Source organism: Neofelis nebulosa, chromosome 1 (genome assembly GCF_028018385.1).
Source record: "Neofelis nebulosa isolate mNeoNeb1 chromosome 1, mNeoNeb1.pri, whole genome shotgun sequence".
NCBI classification, from domain to species: Eukaryota; Metazoa; Chordata; class Mammalia; order Carnivora; family Felidae; genus Neofelis; species Neofelis nebulosa.
The window spans coordinates 234,144,224-234,164,339 of record NC_080782.1 but is presented as its reverse complement, the minus strand read 5'-3'; the positions used below and the strand labels follow the sequence as shown (position 1 = coordinate 234,164,339).

Genomic DNA, 20,116 nt, shown 5'->3' with positions numbered 1-20,116 from the left:
TCTTCTGTCACTGGTTTATATAAATTATCTAATTTTCTCCTCATTTGACCGATAGGGAAACTGAACCTTGAAAAGGGGGTAAATAGACACCCAAGGTGACACACTAGTAGATGGCAAAACTCAGGCTTACGTTTTCTGGCCTCGATTTCTTGCTCACTGTAGTATACACACTCCCTAGTCACCACCTGGATTTTAAGTAATACAAACAAGCTTGATGATTAAAATCAGCTTAATTACAGCTTTTCCAAAATCTACATCTGAGTTGTTTGACAGCTTTTCATTGAGTACGTTTTATGTGCCAGGAACTCAACAGAAATAATCTCTATCTGGCCAAATTCAGACCGGTTAGTTAGGGAGATAACATATAAACACATTATTGAGGCCCAGTGACTTAGTAATTATTTTGATCTGTTGGCTGCATTAAGTTACTTTGACTACTTTGAATACAAGAGCACGTTGGAGGTGTGTTAAAAAATCTCAGAGGGCTCAGGGGAAAGAAGCCACTGGCTGTTTGAGTTTGCTGGTTTCTGGTTTTATTTTTTTTAACTCCTTTGTTCTAAAAATAAGTAGTTCTAGAGGAAAAGCTAACATGAAGTGGCATTTCATTAAATCTTAACATATCATAGTTTAAAACTATTTCCACTTAATCCAGCAAACTCACTGGGTTTTGTGCTGCTTTTTTTTGTGCCAGTTTAAGATCTGTTACTTGATTTATAAGGTATATTCTGGAGGCAGTTATTTACATGGTCTTTGGAGTCAGACTCCCTGGATTAAAATCTCAAGTTGGTCATTTATCATCTGATATGCAGTCTGTTTCACTTTCCTCATCTGTAAAATGGGGATAAGAATAGTATCTGCCACTTAGGGTTGTTTGGGAGAGGAGCGTAAACGCCCTGCCCTGCACATAGTGCTCAAAAACGTTAGCTGTCATGTGGAGCATGAACATTTATTTGCAGAGACAAACTCCCCCTTACAGGCTAAAAAATGGGAGCCTTAACAGTCATCTGTGAGAACTAAAAATTTAGTAGAAATAAATCATTCCATTTTGTTGGTAACTTTATGCTGCTCGCTTTTAAAATGGTAGCTTCCCTGAGAACTGCTGTATTTGTAATAGCCTGTGCTGATCTCACTTACGATTGATCAATATTTGTTGTTATTGTTTAGGAAAAAACTAATGTCTAGTAGGTAATTAATTGCCCCTTTAAAGGTTTTTTTTATTAAAGTAGACCCAATTGATGTAGTGTACATCTTTAAAGATCATTTTAGGTGCCTCTTGCTGTCAGGTATCTAGACCAAAGTGCAAACTTCTGTATCTGGGAAAACAAAATTCTGCCACAACTGGCATTCTAATTTTTTAAAGATCAAGAAAGTTAAGTTGTATGTGTTCGTGATTATACATTTGGAACTGTCTTTTTTCCTTTTTGGTTGTCCATACGGGTAGCCAGATTGTAATTTTGTAGGTAAGGGGTGAGCTCGTAATAAATTTGGAAGCGGTGGTTCTCAGCGAGGGGCTGTTTTGCACCTCGTGGGACGTCTGGCGGTGTTTGGAGCTAACGGTCGCTGCACTTGGAGGCTGTTACTGGCATCTAGTGGGTAGAGGCCAGAGATGGTGCTGAACAGCCCCAGTGCACGGGACGGATGCCTCACAGCAAAGAAATACCCAGCGCAAAATGTCAGTATTGTTCTTGAGAAACCCTGCCTTTCATATTGTCTTCATCTCACAGGTGAAAAAGTATAGGAGTCATTGTGGAGAGTCTTCACAGAGAGCTTACTAGGGTGTGCGAGGAACGTTAGCATATTGATTTATCATGTGATATGGGGGAATAGGGAAGTATAAATAAATGAATGAAGGTTTAGGCATTGGTTGAAATTAATGTAAATGAATTTAAGTTAATTTATGTCTTCTGTTTTACAGATACATGAAGAATCTGGTCACCTTTACAAATGTCATCCCTGAGTGGCACCCACTTAATGCTGCCCATTTTGGTCCATGTAACAATTGCAGGAATAAGTCACAGATAAGAAAAATGGTATTGGAAAAGTGAGTTAAAATTGTCTTACTATTTTTAGAACGAAATGAAGGTGGATTTAATTTGTAGAATTGAAACTGTTTGTCAGAAGTTTGAGTTGTTACGAATTGCCAGAATGCCTCTCCGTCGTGGACTCTGGCCGACGGCAAACTGTCCCAGGCAAAGTACCGCTGCACCTGTCTCAGGGTGACTGTCTGACCCCACTCTAATGGGGCCTTGCCTTCTTTTACCTTGTTTTCTCCCTTTAAGGATATTAATCATCAGTTTTTCTCCCCTCTGCCAAGTGCCTGGAGTCACTAGAATTCTGGGATTTCCTTAATCTGAGTTCAAGAACTAAGATGACTCAAAGGTGAACCACAGGCTCATCTCTCTGAATTCCCATCTTCTCCCAGACTTCGGCCTGCTAATTCTTCATCCCCTTGGAAGCTTTCCGCTGCCTTTGAGCAGATGTGTTTTTAGTATGTTTTGCCAGCTTTTCTATTTGTCCGCAGTGGGACCACTGGTCAGAATTACCTTTTCTAAAATTGCTACCGGAAGCCCATATTTTAAGCTCATGGGTCAGTTCCATTCTAGGCAGTTTGTCTCGTTTGTTAATATCCTTTGCGCGAATGCATCCTGTAACCTACGTGTTTAGTCATCCTCGCTTCTGACTCTCAGTAAAGAAATGTTTGGAGGTATAATGTGATATAAAGAAGCAGGGGCATTAACCTTTTCATACCTTTTCTGATGCCCTTGGATGTGCCAGGAAATCCCTCCAATCTTTCCTAAAGAGTTGTTTTCATGCAAGTAATACATTCTTGGTTAATCTAATACTGCCAAGACCTAGAAGGAAAGAGAGCAGTGCCCCTCCGACCTCCTCTCCCATAAGCATCTACTTTACACCCGTGAAGCGGTATTTACTTTGACGTTTCAGAACAGTGCACTTATTCCACCTTTTGTTTCTCTTTGTTTTCATTCTTTTTTCTTTTTAAAGCTTATTCCACTTTTATGCAGTCTTCGTTTTTTTGTTTTTTTTTTTTTTACATTTATTTATTTTTGAGAGACAGACAGAGCGCAAGTGGGGAGGGGCAGAGAGAGAAGGAGACAGAATCCGAAGTAGGCTCCAGGCTCCGAGCTGGTCAGCACAGAGCCCGATGCGGGGCTTGAACTCACGAACCGTGAGATCATGACTCGAGCTGAAGTTGGACCAAGCTCAACTGACTGAACCACTCAGGCGCCCCATTCTCCTTCTTTTATAGTTGTTGAAGACTAGGGTTCTTACACCAATCACTGGGCTCCGTCAGTTTTTAACCTCTCCCTGTCCTTGCAACATGATAACATTTTTTGTTATCAGTAATACTGATATCAGTACTGATTTTTGTAATCAGTACTCATTATTTATTATTATGAATACATGTGTATTTCCTCTCCAGTCAAGCAGTATATGTGGTTGTATTTCATTTCTTTTATAACTTCTAAGTTTTCCTGGAATTATTTCCTTGTGTTTTCATTTGCTTTCTTTATGTATGCATTGTGAAATTTTTCCAAATTCTTCAAACACTCATTGATACATTTTCCAAACACTTAAATGTTTCACAATTTTGGAATCCTCCCCCACGTTTTTTTCTAGAAGCCTTTCTAATGCCACCTTTCATCTTTTGCTCCAGTGTTCCGGTCTATACTGGTTCCTCTCTGAGGCTGGTGCGTGGGAGCTCTGGATACACTCTTCCTGTCACTACCCTAGTTTTTGCCCCAGGGCCTTACCCCACATTCTGCAGTATCTGCTGCCCATCAGCGTTGAGTCTTCGAGGGGTTCTGTGACATGTATAAGCTCTTCTGAGTGCGCCCACCCCACAGCGCTCCCGTCACCGCTTCATCCATTCTGCTCAGTTCCCGCTTCCCTGTTGCTCTTTAATTTTTGCCTGCAGAATATTTGTTGTTTGCTTGTTTCCTCATGTCTTCTTCCCCTTCTTGGCCCTTTCGGTTTCCTACCTTTCTTTCCCCCCATTCGCTATCATTTGATAGCATTTGAATGGAAAAGAAGAGGAGCTACCTTTAATGGAAAGTCCACAGTCTGTCTTGGTTGTCTGGGGTTTCAAACTTTGAGATTGAAGTGCTGTGGGAGTCTTTTCTGTTAAAGCCCTGTCTTGAGAAGGAGGTAGAAGGGCAGCAGGGTGTGAGTATCTGCCATCCTGTACAGGACCGCTGGGTTGCTTGAGGCCGCCTGGTGTATGTGATTTCATCTACCACTTACACCTGCTTTTTCTCACGCACCAGCATTGAAGATGAACTTTTACTCCGATCTTGTTTGATCTGTTAATTGGATGCATTGCAACATACAATTTTTAATTATACAAATAAGATGCATTACTTACATTAGTGATTCAGGCTCTGATCCAGAAACATATCCGTTGAATATAAGTGTTTCAATGTGAAATGTGTTTAGAGTTCTAACAGGCCAATTATAAGCCGAGTTTATAATTTGGACATTGACTATATTCAAAAGTAAACTGAACTAGTGTGTAAAATTTCACTTAAATTTTAAATGACAGGGTCTTTTGAAGTCCTCTGAGTTTTTTACTTTGAAATTTATATTCTTTTTGTATTATTATTTTTTTAACGTATATTTTTCGAGAGAGAGACAGAGACAGAGCGTGAGTGGGGCAGGGGCAGAGAGAGAGGGAGACACAGAATCTGAAGCAGGCTCCAGGCTCTGAGCTGTCAGCACAGAGTCTGACGCGGGGCTCGAACCCATGGATCGTGAGATCATGGCCTGAGCTGAAGTCGGATGCTTAGCTGTCTGAGCCACACAGGAGCCCCTGAAATTCATATTCAACAACAAGATTCAACAAATCGAGATTTATTGTTGTCTAATGGAATCTAGAAACGAATTTAATAGTTTTTAAGGATAACTTAAAAGTAATTAGATCCATTATGATATCACGTATAATTCAACCTTACAGTCAGCATTCTAAGAACTAATAGTATTGAGTTCCCTGAACACCTTGTCTCAGGTAATCCGCACTCTAATATATTCCCATTGGAAAAAGAGTCCATTGATAAATCAGCTGAATTAAATCTAGCAAGGCCAGATCTGCTACTTTAAGTGTATTATTTAGGAATTATATTCAGAGCATGGTGATACGGAGCACCAACTTAGAATCTGATTTAATTTTACTTTACAGATCTTGAAAAAAACCTCATTACTAGGAGTCTAAGTCACAGTACCCTGGACTGTAATTTGAAAAGTTTATTTATTTAAACTTCAGTTTTAACAGTTATTTTTTTTGTTGTTTTATAATCCAATTTTATTATTATTTTATGGAATCTTCATGTATCAGTAAACAGTACTGTGTCATCTCTCCCTGTTACATAGCGGGTACTCAATATTTTTTTAAAGTTTATTTTCTTTTATTTTTTTAATTTGCATCCAAGTTAGTTAGCATATGGTTGCAACAATGATTTCAGGAGTAGATTCCTTAATGCCCCTCGCCCATTTAGCCCATCCTCCCTCCCACACCCGCTCCCATAACCCTCTGTTTGTGTGCCATATTTAAGAGTCTCGTATGTTTTGTCCCCCTCCCTGTTTTTATATTATTTTTGCTTCCCTTCCATTGTGTTCATCTGTTCTGTGTCTTAAAGTCCTCATATGAGTGAAGTCATATATTTGTCTTTCTCTGACTAATTTCACTTAGCATAATACCCTCCAGTTCCATCCACGTAGTTGCAAGTGGCAAGTTTAATTCTTTTTGATTGCCGAGTAATACTCCATTGTGTGTGTGTGTGTGTGTGTGTGTGTGTATACATATATGTATATACACACACACAGTGTGTGTGTGTGTGTGTGTGTGTGTGTATGTATATATATATGTATATACACCACATCTTCTTTATCCATTCATCCATCGATGGACATTTGGGCTCTTTCCATACTTTGGCCATTGTTGATAATGCTGCTATAAACACTGGGGTGCATGTGCCCCTTCGAAACAGCACACCTGTATCCCTTGGATAGATACCTAGTAGTGTGATTGCTGGGTCGTAGGGCAGTTCTAGTTTTAGGTTTTTGAGGAACGTCCATACTGTTTTCTAGAGTGGCTGCGCCAGTTTGCATTCCCACCAGCAGTGCAAAAGAGAGCCTTTTTCTCCCCATCCTCACCAACATCTGTTGTTACCTGAGTTGTTAATGTTAGCCACTTACAGGTGTGAGGTGGTATCTTATTGTGGTTTTGATTTGCATTTCCCTGATGATGAGTGATGAACATTTTTTCATGTGTCGGTTGGCCATCTGGATGTCTTTGAAGAAGTGTCTATTCATGTCTTTTGCCCATTTCTTCACTGGGGTATTTGTACCTTGGGTGTTGAATTTGATAAGTTCTTTATAGATTTGGATACTAACCCTTTATCTGATATGTTGTTTGGAAATACCTGACCATTCCGTCAGTTGCCTTTTAGTTTTGCCGATTGTTTCCTTTGTTACGCAGAAGGTTTTTATTTTGATGAGGTCCCAGTCCTTCAGTTTTGCTTTTGTTTCCCTTGTCTCTGGAGACTTGTTGAGTAAAAAGTTGCTGCGGCCAGCATCAAAGAGGTTTTTGCCTGCTTTCTCAAGGATTTTTAAATTTTTTTTTTTTTTAACGTTTATTTATTTTTGAGACAGAGAGAGACAGAGCATGAACGGGAGAGGGGCAGAGAGAGAGGGAGACACAGAATCTGAAACAGGCTCCAGGCTCTGAGCGGTCAGCACAGAGCCCGACGCGGGGCTCGAACCCACGGACCGCGAGATCGTGACCTGAGCTGAAGTCGGCCACTTAACCGACTGAGCCACTCAGGCGCCCCTTTCTCCTCAAGGATTTTGATGGCTTCCTGACTTACATTTAGGTCTTTTATCCATTTTGAGTTTATTTTTGTGTATGGTGTAAGAAAGTGGTCCAGGTTCATTTTCTGCTTGTCGCTGTCCAGTTTTCCCAACACCACTTGCTGAAGAGACTGTCTTTATTCCATTGGATATTCTTTCCTGCTTTGTCAAAGATTAGTTGGCCATAGGTTTGTGGGTCCATTTCTGGGTTCTCTATTCTGTTCCCTAGATCTGAGTGTCTGTTTTTGTGCCATGATTTCTTTTTTTTTTTAATAACTTTTTGTAAAGGGCAGGGGAGTGATAGGAAGAGAATTAGATGTTTCTGTTCTGTGCTTATAGAGCTTATTAAAGTGTCATTAAAGTATCATTAAAATACAATGACTCTGAGACTTTCTTCCAAGCAGATAAATTGAACCATTCCCTACAAAAGTTTGGTTGGAGTACTGACATATAAAATAGTTAAGGGGCGCCTGGGTGGCTCAGTTGGTTAAACGTCCGACTTCGGCTCAGGTCATGATCTCACGGTTTGTGAGTTCGAGCCCTGCATCGGGCTCTGTGCTGACAGCTCAGAGCCTGGAGCCTGCTTCGGATTCTGTGTCTCCCTCTCTCTGCCCCTCCTCCACTCACACTCTATCTCAAAAATAAATTAAAAAAGCATTTTAAAAAAGTTAAAATTATGGGTTTTTGTTTTAAGTTTAAGAGAGAGAGGGAGAGTGCATGTGTGCATGAGTGGGGGGTCGTGCAGAGAGAGAGAGGGAGAGAGAGAATCCGAAGCAGGCTCCGTGCTGGTGAGCATGGAGCTCAACATGGGGCTCGAACTCATGAACCGTGAGATCATGACCTGAGCCAAAATCCAGAGTTGGGACTCTTAACTGACTCTGCCACCCAGGCACCCCCAACTCTCACTTTAATTATACCTGATTTTACTCACATTTTTTTTTTAATTTTTTTAATGTTTATTCTAGAGACAGCATGAGTGGGGGAGGGGCAGAGAGGGAGACACAGAATCCGAAGCAGGCTCCAGGCTCTGAGCTGTCAGCACAGAGCCCTACATGGGGTTAAAACCCACGAACCGTGAGATCATGACCTGAGCCGAAGTCAGCACTTAACCAACTGAGCCACCCAGGCGCCCCTCAATTTTTGTCATAGAATCTGAAATATGAACTAGTTCGGTGATGTAATTAGATCTAGAATGTAATGAGGTTTAAAAATTATATTTGCAGATTTTTTTTGCCTAAAGCCTGTTATTACAGTTCAGGAGTATATATGCACATTGTTAAATCTGCATTTTCTAAAATATGAATTATTACATTACATTAGTTGGGATAAAAATAAAAAACTTGTACTCTATCTAGGCCATTACATAAAACTGGCTGCTCTTTGTGGGACAGGGACTCTGTGTTGCCCTGCTGTCTGAGTAGCGGGGCAATTGGCACGGTTCTCTTGTGCTTCTTTTCATTTTCTCTGTTTCTCCTCCTGAAGGTAGATCCTTCTAGTAGGAGGAGTTCAGCCTCAAGTTAAGGAGGTGAATGCAAACAGATCTTAGCTTGAAACCTCTTGTGACTCTCATTCCAATTCTGTTAACCTGTCCCATCCAGGTTTTTTATGGTTAAGTGAGTACCTAACTCAGCCCCAGCTCTGAGCATCATCCTCGACATGCTAGGCATTGCGAGTAGCAAGAAGCCTGAGAACAAAATCTGTTGCCAGCTTAAGAGTAAAGTTGTACCCTCAGCTATGAGGCTGGAAATGAGACAAGCCGGAAGTACGGGTAGGAGAAATCTGTGACTGTTAAAGGACGCTAGAGTCTAGGGACCCAGAGAGGAAAATAAACTGGAAGAGGAGGGGGCATATGCTTTATTTTATTGAATCCAAGATGCCGTCATTATAAATTGTACTGTTTTTTTAAATATGCCATTAAGAAAAACATACTGACCATTGAACACTTTCCATGTGTAATTCACACTACTAAGGAGGCAAGTTTGCGTAATCTAGGGATCCAGGAGAGAATGTTTTAGTAACTAGCCACAGAAGGTATCCTGGGTGGCTCATCAGTTGGTTGAGCGTCCGTCTGACTTCGGCTCAGGTCATGATCTCACAATCAGTGAGTTTGAGTCCAGCATTGGGCTCTGTGCCGACACAGCTCAGAGCCTGGAGCCTGTTTCAGATTCTGTGTCTCCTTCTCTCTATGCCCCTCCCCTGTTCACGCTCTGTTTCTGTCTCAAGAATAAACAAACATTAAAAAAAAAAATTAAAAAAAAAAGATATCTTGAAAAGATATTAGTACTTAAAGGAGCCAAGTAGGTGCCTGAAGCCTGCATATCAAGCTGTGGGAACATGTCTGTACTTTCACTGTGGATCACTGACTCAGAGGCACATTTTCACATATTTAAAATGGGAGTATGTCTATAAATTGATGGCGTGGTAGAGTTTAGTTAGCAGTTCTCTTTCCTGCTGGTATACTTTATAATCAGTATTATCTTTTTTTTTCATTTTTTATTTATTTTATTAATAATAAATATAGTATATTTAAATAATAAATATATTATAATAAATTTTATTTATTTGTTATTAAGAGACAGAGCGTGAACAGGGGAGGGGCAGAGAGAGACACACACACACACACACAGAATCGGAAGCAGGCTCCAGGCTCTGAGCTGTCAGCACAGAGCCCAACGCGGGGCTCGAACTCACAAATGCAAGATCATGACCCGAGCCGAAGTCGGACGCTCAACTGACTGAGCCACCCAGGCACCTCTGTAATCAGTATTATCTTAAAGTGATGCTACAGATACCATAAAAGAACAAAGAGGGTTAGCATTATAGACAGTTCTGCAGGACTTGTTGTTTATAGGTACTTAAATTTTGAAGACTTGATTCTTTCCTCTAACAGAATGATCGATGAGATAATTTACTAATTAATCCTTGTCTGAATAATCTGCATTTTGGACATTGATTCAAGTTCATTTCAGCTGAATAAGTTTTGATAAGTAAGTTTGACAGCTGTTTAAATATTGGGAAAAGGGGTATCTGACATTTTTCTTAAATCATGAGAGCTTTGTTAAATTTAGTTAATTTGAGGCCCATCTTTGGATTCTGTTTTCTGGTTTGGCATGTGACTGTAACGATAAAGTGTATTTTTGGAATTATGGATGTCTTGAAGTTTATGGTAAATCAACCAGTATGTTCTATTTTCTTGCCTACTTAGGTACAAATTAAGCTTCCTAAGTAGAAGTTTTACTTTGATGGACCACTCTGCTTCTTGAGATAAAAGTGAAATAGGACAAGTTATTAGCATACTGGCAATTTTTTAAATGTTTCTTTCAGTGTCTTAGGTTTGTTACTTTGTTTTCCCATATTACCTATGCCATCTAACAAAAGTAATTCATTTGGGCCACTGGATGCCCAAGAAAATTCTAAAAGGTCTGGATTTTTCCCTGTGATTTTGCAGAATAGTTATGTTACTGTGAGATCTTCTTTAAGCCAAAGCGGCAGTGTGGCTTACAGAGCAATTTTTGTTTAATGGTCTGTGTTAGAGCCTTATTGCATGATGGCTTCCAACTGTCGGTGATACCATTCTGAGAAGGGTTTACTGTTACATACTTCGTAGAGTGAGTTCTCCATTTCTAATTAAGGCACACATCTGGAGGTTCTCAAGAAAAATTAGTGCAGTTAGCCTTGAAAGCGTTATGTATGACTTCCTTGCTTCAGACTGTCTTTTGTATAACCAGGCACGGGCATGAAATCTGTTTGACTTTGCTTGCCTTCCTCTCCCACAGAGTATCTCCCATATTCATGTTGCACTTTGTGGAAGGCTTGCCACGAAATGACTTGCAGCGCTATTCATTCCATTTTGAAGGCTGTCTTTATCAGATAACTTCTGTAATTCAGTACCAAGCAAATAATCATTTTATAACATGGATTTTAGATGCTGACGGTAAGTGTTTAAACCTTTTTCTTTTATGATAATAGGCATAGAGGCTAAATTCTAGATTTTTTTTTTTTTTTTAAAAGACAGACTTTGTCTTGACTCCTTTCCCTCTCACTTCTTGCCCTTGCCTTTAATTCTTCTGCCCCCTCCTCTCTGTCACTCTGGTTTAGAATCACTCCTGTCTTCTGCTGCTTGTGTATGGGTGTACATGTGCTTATGCGTATTTCTTTTCTAGGTGAAGAACGGGATCATATACTATTGTTAGTTTACAAGTTGCTTTTTTCCACTATGTTTGCTTTTATTCCATGAGTAATAGGTGGTCAGTACAGATAAGTGAATGGTGCCAGTTCTGATTTCTTAGATATGTAACATGTACTTCTTTTAAAAAGAGAGTGCAGCGTACTGAAAGGTTTTTAACTGAGAATAAAAAAATTTTGCCTAGTTTACAATTGTTAGTCATAAATAGAACATCTATTTCTAAGACTATTGGACATTACAGATCACGTAGCCTTCTCTCCCCATGAAATAGAGTATCTGAACTCTATAATTTGCTATAGCTATGGTCAAGGTAAAGCCTTTATGTATGTATGTATGTATGTATGTATGTATTTATTTTAACATTTATTTATTTTAGAGAGAGAGAGAGAGTCAGAGAGTGAGCAGGAGAGGGGTAGAGAGAGAGGGAGACCGAGAATCTGAAGCAGGCTCCAGGCTCCGCAGGGCTCGAACTCACGAGCTGAGCCGCAAGATCATGACCGGAGCTGAAGTCAGACGCTTAACCTACTGAGCCACCCAGGTGCCCCGTAAAGCCTTTATTTAAATAGTTAAACTTTTCAAAAGAAGATTAAATAGTACAGCCCATGAACTTTGCTAGGTTTTTCCTAACATTTATCTAATATGGTTTAATATTGAGTGTGTCTCTCACAGTGTTCACTTTGTCTTAAACAAGATAACGCAGCCACTTAAAGTGTTGTATCAGGCTGTTGGTAAGGGGTCTTTTTGATATTTTCTGTTTTTCCATTTTCTATTATTTGGACACCTCTCATAGCTGATATTTTCCTCTTTGGGTGGTTTGGGTGGGTGGCACAGTAATGTGTTATAAAAGCACTTTGCAAGCCAAAACTCACATTATAAATAAGATTACCTTAAAATTTTACTCTGCTTCAGCATTTGGAGGGAAGTGGTTCTGAATAACATAAACAAACTGGAAAAAAATTAATTTTTTACTGCATTCCAGGGAATCTGAAATCCTCTTCAGTAGGTTACATGGTTATATGGTTTCCAACATATAAAAATCAAATGGTTACCTTATAAAAAAGGTCATGGCTCCTCCCTCGAGCATTGAATCAGTCCCTGGGGATTAGGTCCAAATGTTAACCAAGTAATTCTAATGTGCATGTATGGTAGAGAACCACTGACATAAACAGACAACAGAGTCTCAGAAGTTTTAATGGGTATAGAAATAGAGGTTCAGGTGGTTTATAAGGATATATCCACATAAACTTAGTGAATAGTTTTGTTGGGTTTTTTTGTGTGTGTCTACAGGGTCTTAACCTCTTCCCTTGTCCTACCTACATGATTTCATTTTTGCTTGACAAATGAGAGAATAGAAGCTCAGAAATAAAACAACTAAACACATGAAAGCTCTAAAGTTTTCATTTTTTTAACCAGAAAAAAAAAAAAAATTAAAATAAGAATTCAAACAAATGTTGGTACTTGAGGTAACAGACTTCATGAAAATTCACAGATATGGAAAAAAATGCCCCCCCCCGTTTTTTTTTTTTAATGTTTATTTATTTTTGAGAGAGAGAGAGAGAGAGAGGGACAGAGCACGAGCAGGGGAGTGGCAGAAAGAGAGGAAGACACAGAATCCGAAACAGGGTCCAGGCTCTGGGCTGTCAGCACAGAGCCCAATGCAGGGCTCAGACCCACACACCACGAGATCATGACCTGAGCCAAAGTCAGAAGCTTAACTGACTGAGCCACCCAGGCGCCTCAGAAAAAGTCCATTTTCTGATGTTGTTGGATAAATTGGGCGATATATACTGTATTCCAAGTCACAAAAGTTAAATATTTAGACTTCTGTCTTGATTTTTGTGGGTAATTTAGGGAAGAGTAAACACTATCTCAATTTTTAAAATTTCTGGATGTTAGTCCGTAACTTTAATTGTCCAAATAAAGACTTTAACCTTTGGCAGAAGGAAATGGTGACAACGATAAGGCCATGTTCTCAAGTGTTCTCCTTTGATGGATATTCAGGGATCCAGCAGTTAAAATGGCCAGAAGAAAATTAACCTAGCTGGTGCATTTTGAATGTCTAACCTCATTTATTTAACTTCCTCATCCCCCAGGAACTTGGCTGGAATGTGATGACCTAAAAGGCCTATGTTCTGAAAGGCGTGAGAAATTTGAAGTTCTTGCTTCAGAGATCCATATTGTTATTTGGGAAAGAAGAACATCCGAGATGACAGATAAAACATCTGCCTGCCTTCCACTTAAAAAGACTAGTGATGAGCATGCTTTTGGTGATGAGGAACAAGCCTCTCCAGCGTGGTGTTCTGTGGGTGATGCTGCCTCCGCCGAGCTGTCCTCAGGAACTCTCCCCCGCAGTGTGTCATTTGCTCCTAATACTCTTTCGCAGGGTCAGGCTGTAGCTCACGGACATCATTTACTTTCCGGTCCAGAAGGTTTGGGGGACGACAATATTTTATCTTTGACACTTGAAGAAATACAGGTTAACTCTGAAAGTGTCCCGTTTGAAAATAAACCTGTGGCAGAGAATGCAGGAGTTGGCAAAACAAAGGCTTTGCCATCACGAGAGTCACTCCTGGCTTCTTTAGTATCCGCTCCATGTGTTGGAAACCTGACTCAAGACCAATTCATGGATTTAAAGTTTCCGTCTCAAACTGTAAATGCAAGCGTGCGATTTGCACCGCCGAATGCCGGAGACACGGGGATTGCTGCACCTGTGAATGATATCCCCGCTACTGATCCTGTACACGGTGGGCAGCCGGAAGTTGAGGGCACAGTGGCCCACGAGAAGGACCCTCCATTGACACGGTTTCCTTCACCAAAGACTGAGAAACTAAAACCCGAACAACAGGTTACATCTCAGGTATCTAATTCGAAGAAAAACGAAACGGCAGCATTTTCTAAACCTGTAACAGCAAAGCCACTGCAGAATCCATCTCTGAGAGACACTCCGAAGAAACCATTTGTAGGAAGTTGGGTTAAAGGCTTATTAAGCAAAGGTGCTTCTTTTATGCCACCTTGTGTTTCGGCTCATAATAGGAACACTGTAACTGATTTGCAGCCTTCGGTTAAGGGGGCAAGTAATTTTGGTGGCTTTAAAACTAAAGGTGTGAACCAAAAGGCTACCCGGGCATCCAGGAAAGCTAATAGGTGTGCAAGGAAGCCTCCTCCGGTTCGCACCCTGCCGCCAAGTCAGCCACTGCCTGGTGGCACGACTTCTCATGTTCATGCTAATGTTACTGCTGATTCAGATGTTCTGAAGAAATGTGAAAACGCCCCCTACGGAGCTCACCGCAGTCACAGTTTCTGTGTCAAGGAACATGGTGTTTCTTCTGCAAACCATGGCGACTCAGTTGAGGGTCAGATTCATAAACTTCGTCTCAAACTTCTTAAAAAACTTAAGGCAAAGAAGAAGAAATTAGCTGCTCTTATGTCTTCCCCCCAAAACGGAGCGCTTCCAAGTGAAAATTTAGAACATGTGTCCCATTGTGGGTCTCCAAACGATTGTGACTCGATAGAAGACTTGTTAAAAGAGCTACAGTATCAGATCGATACCGCTGAGAATAAATCTGGATGCACCGCGGTTCCATACAGTGGTCAAAGTCATGAAGAAATTTTGGCAGAACTGTTGTCTCCTACAGCTGTTGTCTCAACAGAGCACTCGGCAAACGGGGAGGCTGATTTCAGGTATTTAGAAATGGGACATGACCACGTCGCAGCACCAGTGCCTACTGAGTTAGACGACATTCCCCAAAATACACACCTGAGACAGGACCATAATTACTGTAGCCCCACCAAGAAGAATCCGTGTGAAGTTCAGCCAGACTCACTGACAAATAATGCCTGCGTTAGGACATTGAACTTGGAAAGTTCCATGAAGACTGATATTTTTGATGAGTTTTTTTCCACTTCGACATTAAATTCTTTAGCAAATGACACATTAGACTTACCTCATTTTGATGAATATCTGTTTGAGAGTTGTTGATTGCATGCGCTCTTTTTTTAGTTTCATATTTATTATGGCTCTTGGGAAACTTAATATGTTATTAAGTAGTATTTATACACTGGCCTTGTCGTGAACAAAATGCAAGCTACGCGAGGTTTTACCTTTGGTCCTACCCACAAAGCATGTAATCTGTTTTACAAATTAAAATGATCAGGAATTGGTTTTCCTTGTTTGCTTCATTTTGTATTGTAGGAGAGTGAGTTTTTCAAAATGTTAAAAATGATCCAGAGGAGTGTCTAGTTTCTGGCAGTTTTTACATTCGGGTACATTAAATTTCTACATTTTAATTTTCGGTTACAGTGGTTCAGGAGAAACACTGGTTTGTACAAACTTAAGTCATTGTACATGGGATAAGAATGTGTGACTGGTAATCGTTCTATGGTCATGGATCCTACGCCTGTTTCTTATACCAGGCAAGTGCTGCGGAATGTAAACCTTCCCCAAAGAACTTTTCCTTCTCTGACCTTAGTAAAGGACGGCAGGAACCTTGTTACTAGAACTTGAAGTAACGTTACATGATCAATAAATGATCTCTAACAGGAAAATAATCTATTTTTGTGTTACATGCAAAGAGTCCACATGACCATAAATCTCCTATTTTTCCCAACACATTTATTTCCGCAAGCAAATTTGGACGCCATCCAACAGTTGTTTTAGGGAGAAAATGATAACCAAGTGCTTATAAAGCTTGCTGTATGTTACGTTCTGTTTTGTATGAAACACTAATTCATTGAAATCCCAACATTTCTGGGGCACCTGAGTGGCTCAGTTGGGTGAACGTCAGATCTTGATCTTGGCTCAGGATGTGATCTCACAGTTTGTGAGTTCAGGCCCCACGATGGGCTCTGTGCTGGTGGCATGGAGCCTGCTTGGGATTCTGTCACCTCTCTGCCCCCTCCCCTCGTTTGTGCACACCGTCTCTCAAAATAAATAAACTTTAAAATCAAAACAAAAACCAACGTTTCTGTGAGCAGTCTCCTTTTATCACATCTGACCTAAAAAGACAGCACAGAGCTTAAGCCGGGTTTGAGTAGTGTGGTTCCTGCAGCTGTTAGAAGCATGTGTTCCCCCTCAGGACCCACTTAAAATTTGGTTGCTTAAACAGCACCACTGCAATAGTGATTTGAGTTACTAGGGGTAGTTCCTAAGGTTTTAAGGGTGGCAGTCTTGGGATAGAGTACTCAGGGACTCGGCACTTCGTGATTGATTTGTCCACTTTGCTTTCCGTCCCCTCCCCCGCCCCCATTTTCTTTTTTTTATCACAAAAGTACCGCGTGTTTATTGTCAGGAGAAGCTTGGAACGTCCAGAAAAATAGGAAGATTTTAGTGGTAATAACTACCACGAACATTTTCATATTTGTATACAAATAGACTTTAAGAAAGAAATTGTACTCGACGTGTTTGTACAATCTGTTTTAACGTTTCATGAGCATTTTCTCCATCTTAACAGCTTTGGCAGCTTTGGGATAGCTCCATAATATTAGGTTGTGTGGATTGTCGTTGTTTTACCAATCTTGAGATTTCAAGGTGATTTGCACTGTTTTGTTATTATTCATTGTGCCACAGCAATTCTTGTTAAGTTTTTGCACAGATTTTTTTTCTTTCTTATTTTTGTCTTATTTTCTGGGAGCGGAATTGCTGGGTCAGAGGATATGCATTTTTAAAGTCTTTTAATGATGGCAACACCAAGTAGTAGCATTGAGGGAGGAAAAAACCCTTGGCTGTTTTTTTGTTGTTGTTTTAACATTTTCATGATTGCTAGTGCGGTTGAGTGTAACTTTATATGACGCTATATACTTCTGTAACGATTGGCCAGTCGACTTTCTCCAAGAACTTGCTTAATCATGTGAATATTTCTAGATTTCTGGTAAGTACCAAACAGTGTTGTAAACCTCAGAGATAAAGCAGTAAAAAAAGAAATTCTTGCCCTTTAGAGGGAGCTTGCCTTCTAAACAAGGAAATAAATATATCGTGTTAAGTGGTAACAGATACAGGTGATGGTCACTTGTGGTTCTCTTCTGGAAAGTTTCCACAAGCATTCCATGAGTATGAAATACTGAACCACTGCTCCTAGGGGAATTGCAGGGTTAGGTTCCTGTGAGCCTCTGGTTGCAGCATTATTGTCCACTGATCAACAAATAACCTTGTTTTTTCTGTGCTTCTGTTTAAAAACACCTCAGGTAACATATATCGTTGGTTCATTCCCATTGAGTACAAGGCCAACAGCACTTTAAGTCACGCCTGAAGGAAGCTTATCTGACACAAGGCACATGGCACCGTTCTTGTGCTTAGGAACATCAGACAGCAGTTTCCCACTACACTTGAGGTACATTTTAAACAGTGAAATCACCAAAAACACACGAAAGATGTGGCACTAGATACATTGTAAAAAGGACACTTACAGCATGAGAGCCGAATCAAGGCAGTGGTGACCTGTTAGACCTCACCTGGGGTCATATGTGTTGGGCGGCTCTGTGGGTGTCCATAATAACCACATTGTAAGTGTTGATTTTTAAGGTTATGAATCTAAGCATGTAGGCAAAATCACAAACAATCTGCATGATGAGGATCTAGTCAAATAGCACTGAATGCTGTGGAGGAAAACAGCAGGTGAGAGCATGGGAGGACTCAGACTGAGTGGATTTGGAACGTTTTCTTGGAGATGGGTGTCATTTGGCAGGGACTTCAGTGAAGTTAGGGAGTGGGGCCATGTGACTGTGTAGAGGAAGGGCATTCCAGGAAGAACAAAAGTCCAGAGGAGTGAGGGTGCTTGGCATGATTGAGGACTAGGAAAAGTCCATTGTGGTTGAGCAGAGACAAAGGGAAAGAGAAAACACAAGATGAAGGAGGTTGGCAGAGGCCAGTTTTTCAATGGTTTTGTGGGCCATAGCGAAGACCTTGTTAACACTTGAGAATAATGGAGGCCACTAGAAGGTTTCAGGCAAGGGCAGGATATCTAGTCTTAGATTCAAAAGGATCCCTTACGCGTGGAGAATGACTATAGCCGGTCAGAGTAGAAGCCATAGTCTGTTACAGCCTCCCCAGAGTCTAGGGTGATCCCTGTGGAGGTGTTAAAAAGTAGCTGGATTACTGTTGCCTTTCAAAAGAAGAGCCAACGGGATGTGTTGATGGGTTGGATGTGGGGCAGAGAGAGGAGTCAAAGAGGAGTCTCAGGTTTTGTTGCCTGAGCAGATGGGTCATACTATTTACTGAGATGGGACAGGCTTGGGAAGGAAAAAATTTAAAGCAAAGCACTCACTCATTCAATTTTGAATATATGTGAGGTTCCCATTAGGCTGCCAAGTGGAGATCATCTAATAGGAAGAGGCGGACACTAGAGATTCCTACTTAGGAATTATGAATACGTGATCGTATTTAATGTCCAGTAAAGGATGGAGTCATTTAGGGAGTTGAAATAACTCTGGGGAACAGGAAGAGCCATGGAAGGGACGTGAGTGTGGTGTCCTGAAAAGGGAAGAAAGCTTTTTTTTTTTTTTTTTTTTTTTTGAGACGGAGCGATGCTGATGTGTCAGATGCTGCTGAGAAGTAGTGTAAGGTGAGGACCGAGAATGACCATTGGCTTTTGTAACTGGAAAGTCTTTGGTAACTTGGTGAGGACAGTTCAGTGGAGTTGGGACAAGTGTGAGTGGGCTCAAGAGAGAAGGGATTGAGAGAAAGTGCAGATAGAGACCTACCCTTTTGAAACATTCACCTGGTGCCCGGTGAGGGAGTGAGGGGTCAAGATTTTTGTTAATGTCTTTAAGACGGGAGATGTCATAGGATGTGTGTGTGTGTGGACCTGAATGGATGTTGTAGATGAGAGGAGTGATAGCTGCCACAGTAAATTTCTCCAGGGCTGGGGAACCCAGTGTATAAGAGGAGGTGTGGCCTTACGAGCTAGAAGGAGTTTATCCATTTTATTTTTTTTAATGTTTATTTTTGAGAGAGAGAGGATCTGAAGCGAGCTCCCCACTGACAGCAGAGATCCCGATGTGGGGCTTGAACCCGCGAACTGTGAGATCATGACCTGAACTCAAGTTGAACGCTTACCTGAGCCACCCCAGAGCCCCCAAGTTTATCCACGTTAATACTAGAGAAGACAAATATATGGGTACAGATATTAGGAGATGTGATGGTTGGGCAGTGAGGAAGGTCACATTTTTATTTTCTCAGGGATACAGTAATATTACCAGCTGAGTATGAGTGTTGGGGGAGTTGAACATTGAGAGAAGTTAGAATTTTTAGTCTGAGAGCTAATTGAACAGGGGCATGGCAATAGGCTCACTAGGCCGTACAGAGAACCCACCAGACGTTTATGGCCGTAAGTTTTAACCAAAATGAGCCAAGATGGTTGTTTTTCTCTAATCACATTTGCTGTTCAGGACAGAAAGAGTAGATGGGAAGTTGGATCCAGCCAAGGTTAGAGGTATTGCCAGGTAAATGGGACAGAGGAGAAAAGGAATTAAGGCTTTATGCAAGGAAAATGATTTTAAGGATGTGATAAGGAGGGCTAGAGGGACATAGGACAGGTGGTGATCATTTAAAAAGTGGTGGCAGATCTCAGTGGATTGGAGGTGGGTGCAAAGAATGCCAGACCGGGACTAGTTGGAGTAAGAAAGCAGCGTGTTTGAAACTGAGCCTTTGGGAACAGTGCAGTTATTGGCGATGACAAGGTCTGAAGTGTGACAAGGGAAGTGCATGGCCAAGGTTCCATGAAAAGTGAGGAGATGAAGGAATCAAGAGGCCAGGGTGGTGTTTGGATAGACTTTGTGGACGGCAGAGTCATTTAAATGGCGGCAGGAGTCCCGGTGGAAAGAAATATACAGTAAACCAGGAGCTAAAATCCTCAAGGAAAGGCGGAATACCACGAAAATGGCTGATGGCCGCAAAGGAACAGCGTGGGTGGTTCAGTCTAACGGTCTGTGCTTCAAAGGCACGGGAGGGTTATAATGAAGAGGGGAACAGTGGTTGAAAAAGCCACTAGGAGAAATTTGATAGAAATTTTACATTATTTTATATTCTTTTCCTTTCGGTATTATGTTTTAGCCAGGTCATTTCCACACCCC

General features: G+C 40.9%; 1 protein-coding gene across 4 annotated transcripts in view; it reads left to right on the top strand.

Moving 5' to 3' along the window:
- Positions 1-15,212, top strand: part of USPL1 (ubiquitin specific peptidase like 1) — a 38,004-nt gene extending 22,792 nt beyond the window's left edge. For all 4 annotated transcript variants that reach the window (XM_058688478.1, XM_058688469.1, XM_058688494.1 and 1 more), the window contains 3 exons: positions 1,916-2,041; positions 10,641-10,798; positions 13,144-15,212. In XM_058688478.1, coding sequence (XP_058544461.1) covers positions 1,916-2,041; positions 10,641-10,798; positions 13,144-15,029 — 2,170 coding nt within the window. In that variant the 3' untranslated portion in view covers positions 15,030-15,212. The remainder of the gene's footprint in view (positions 1-1,915; positions 2,042-10,640; positions 10,799-13,143) is intronic.
- The last annotated feature ends 4,904 nt before the right edge of the window (positions 15,213-20,116 follow it).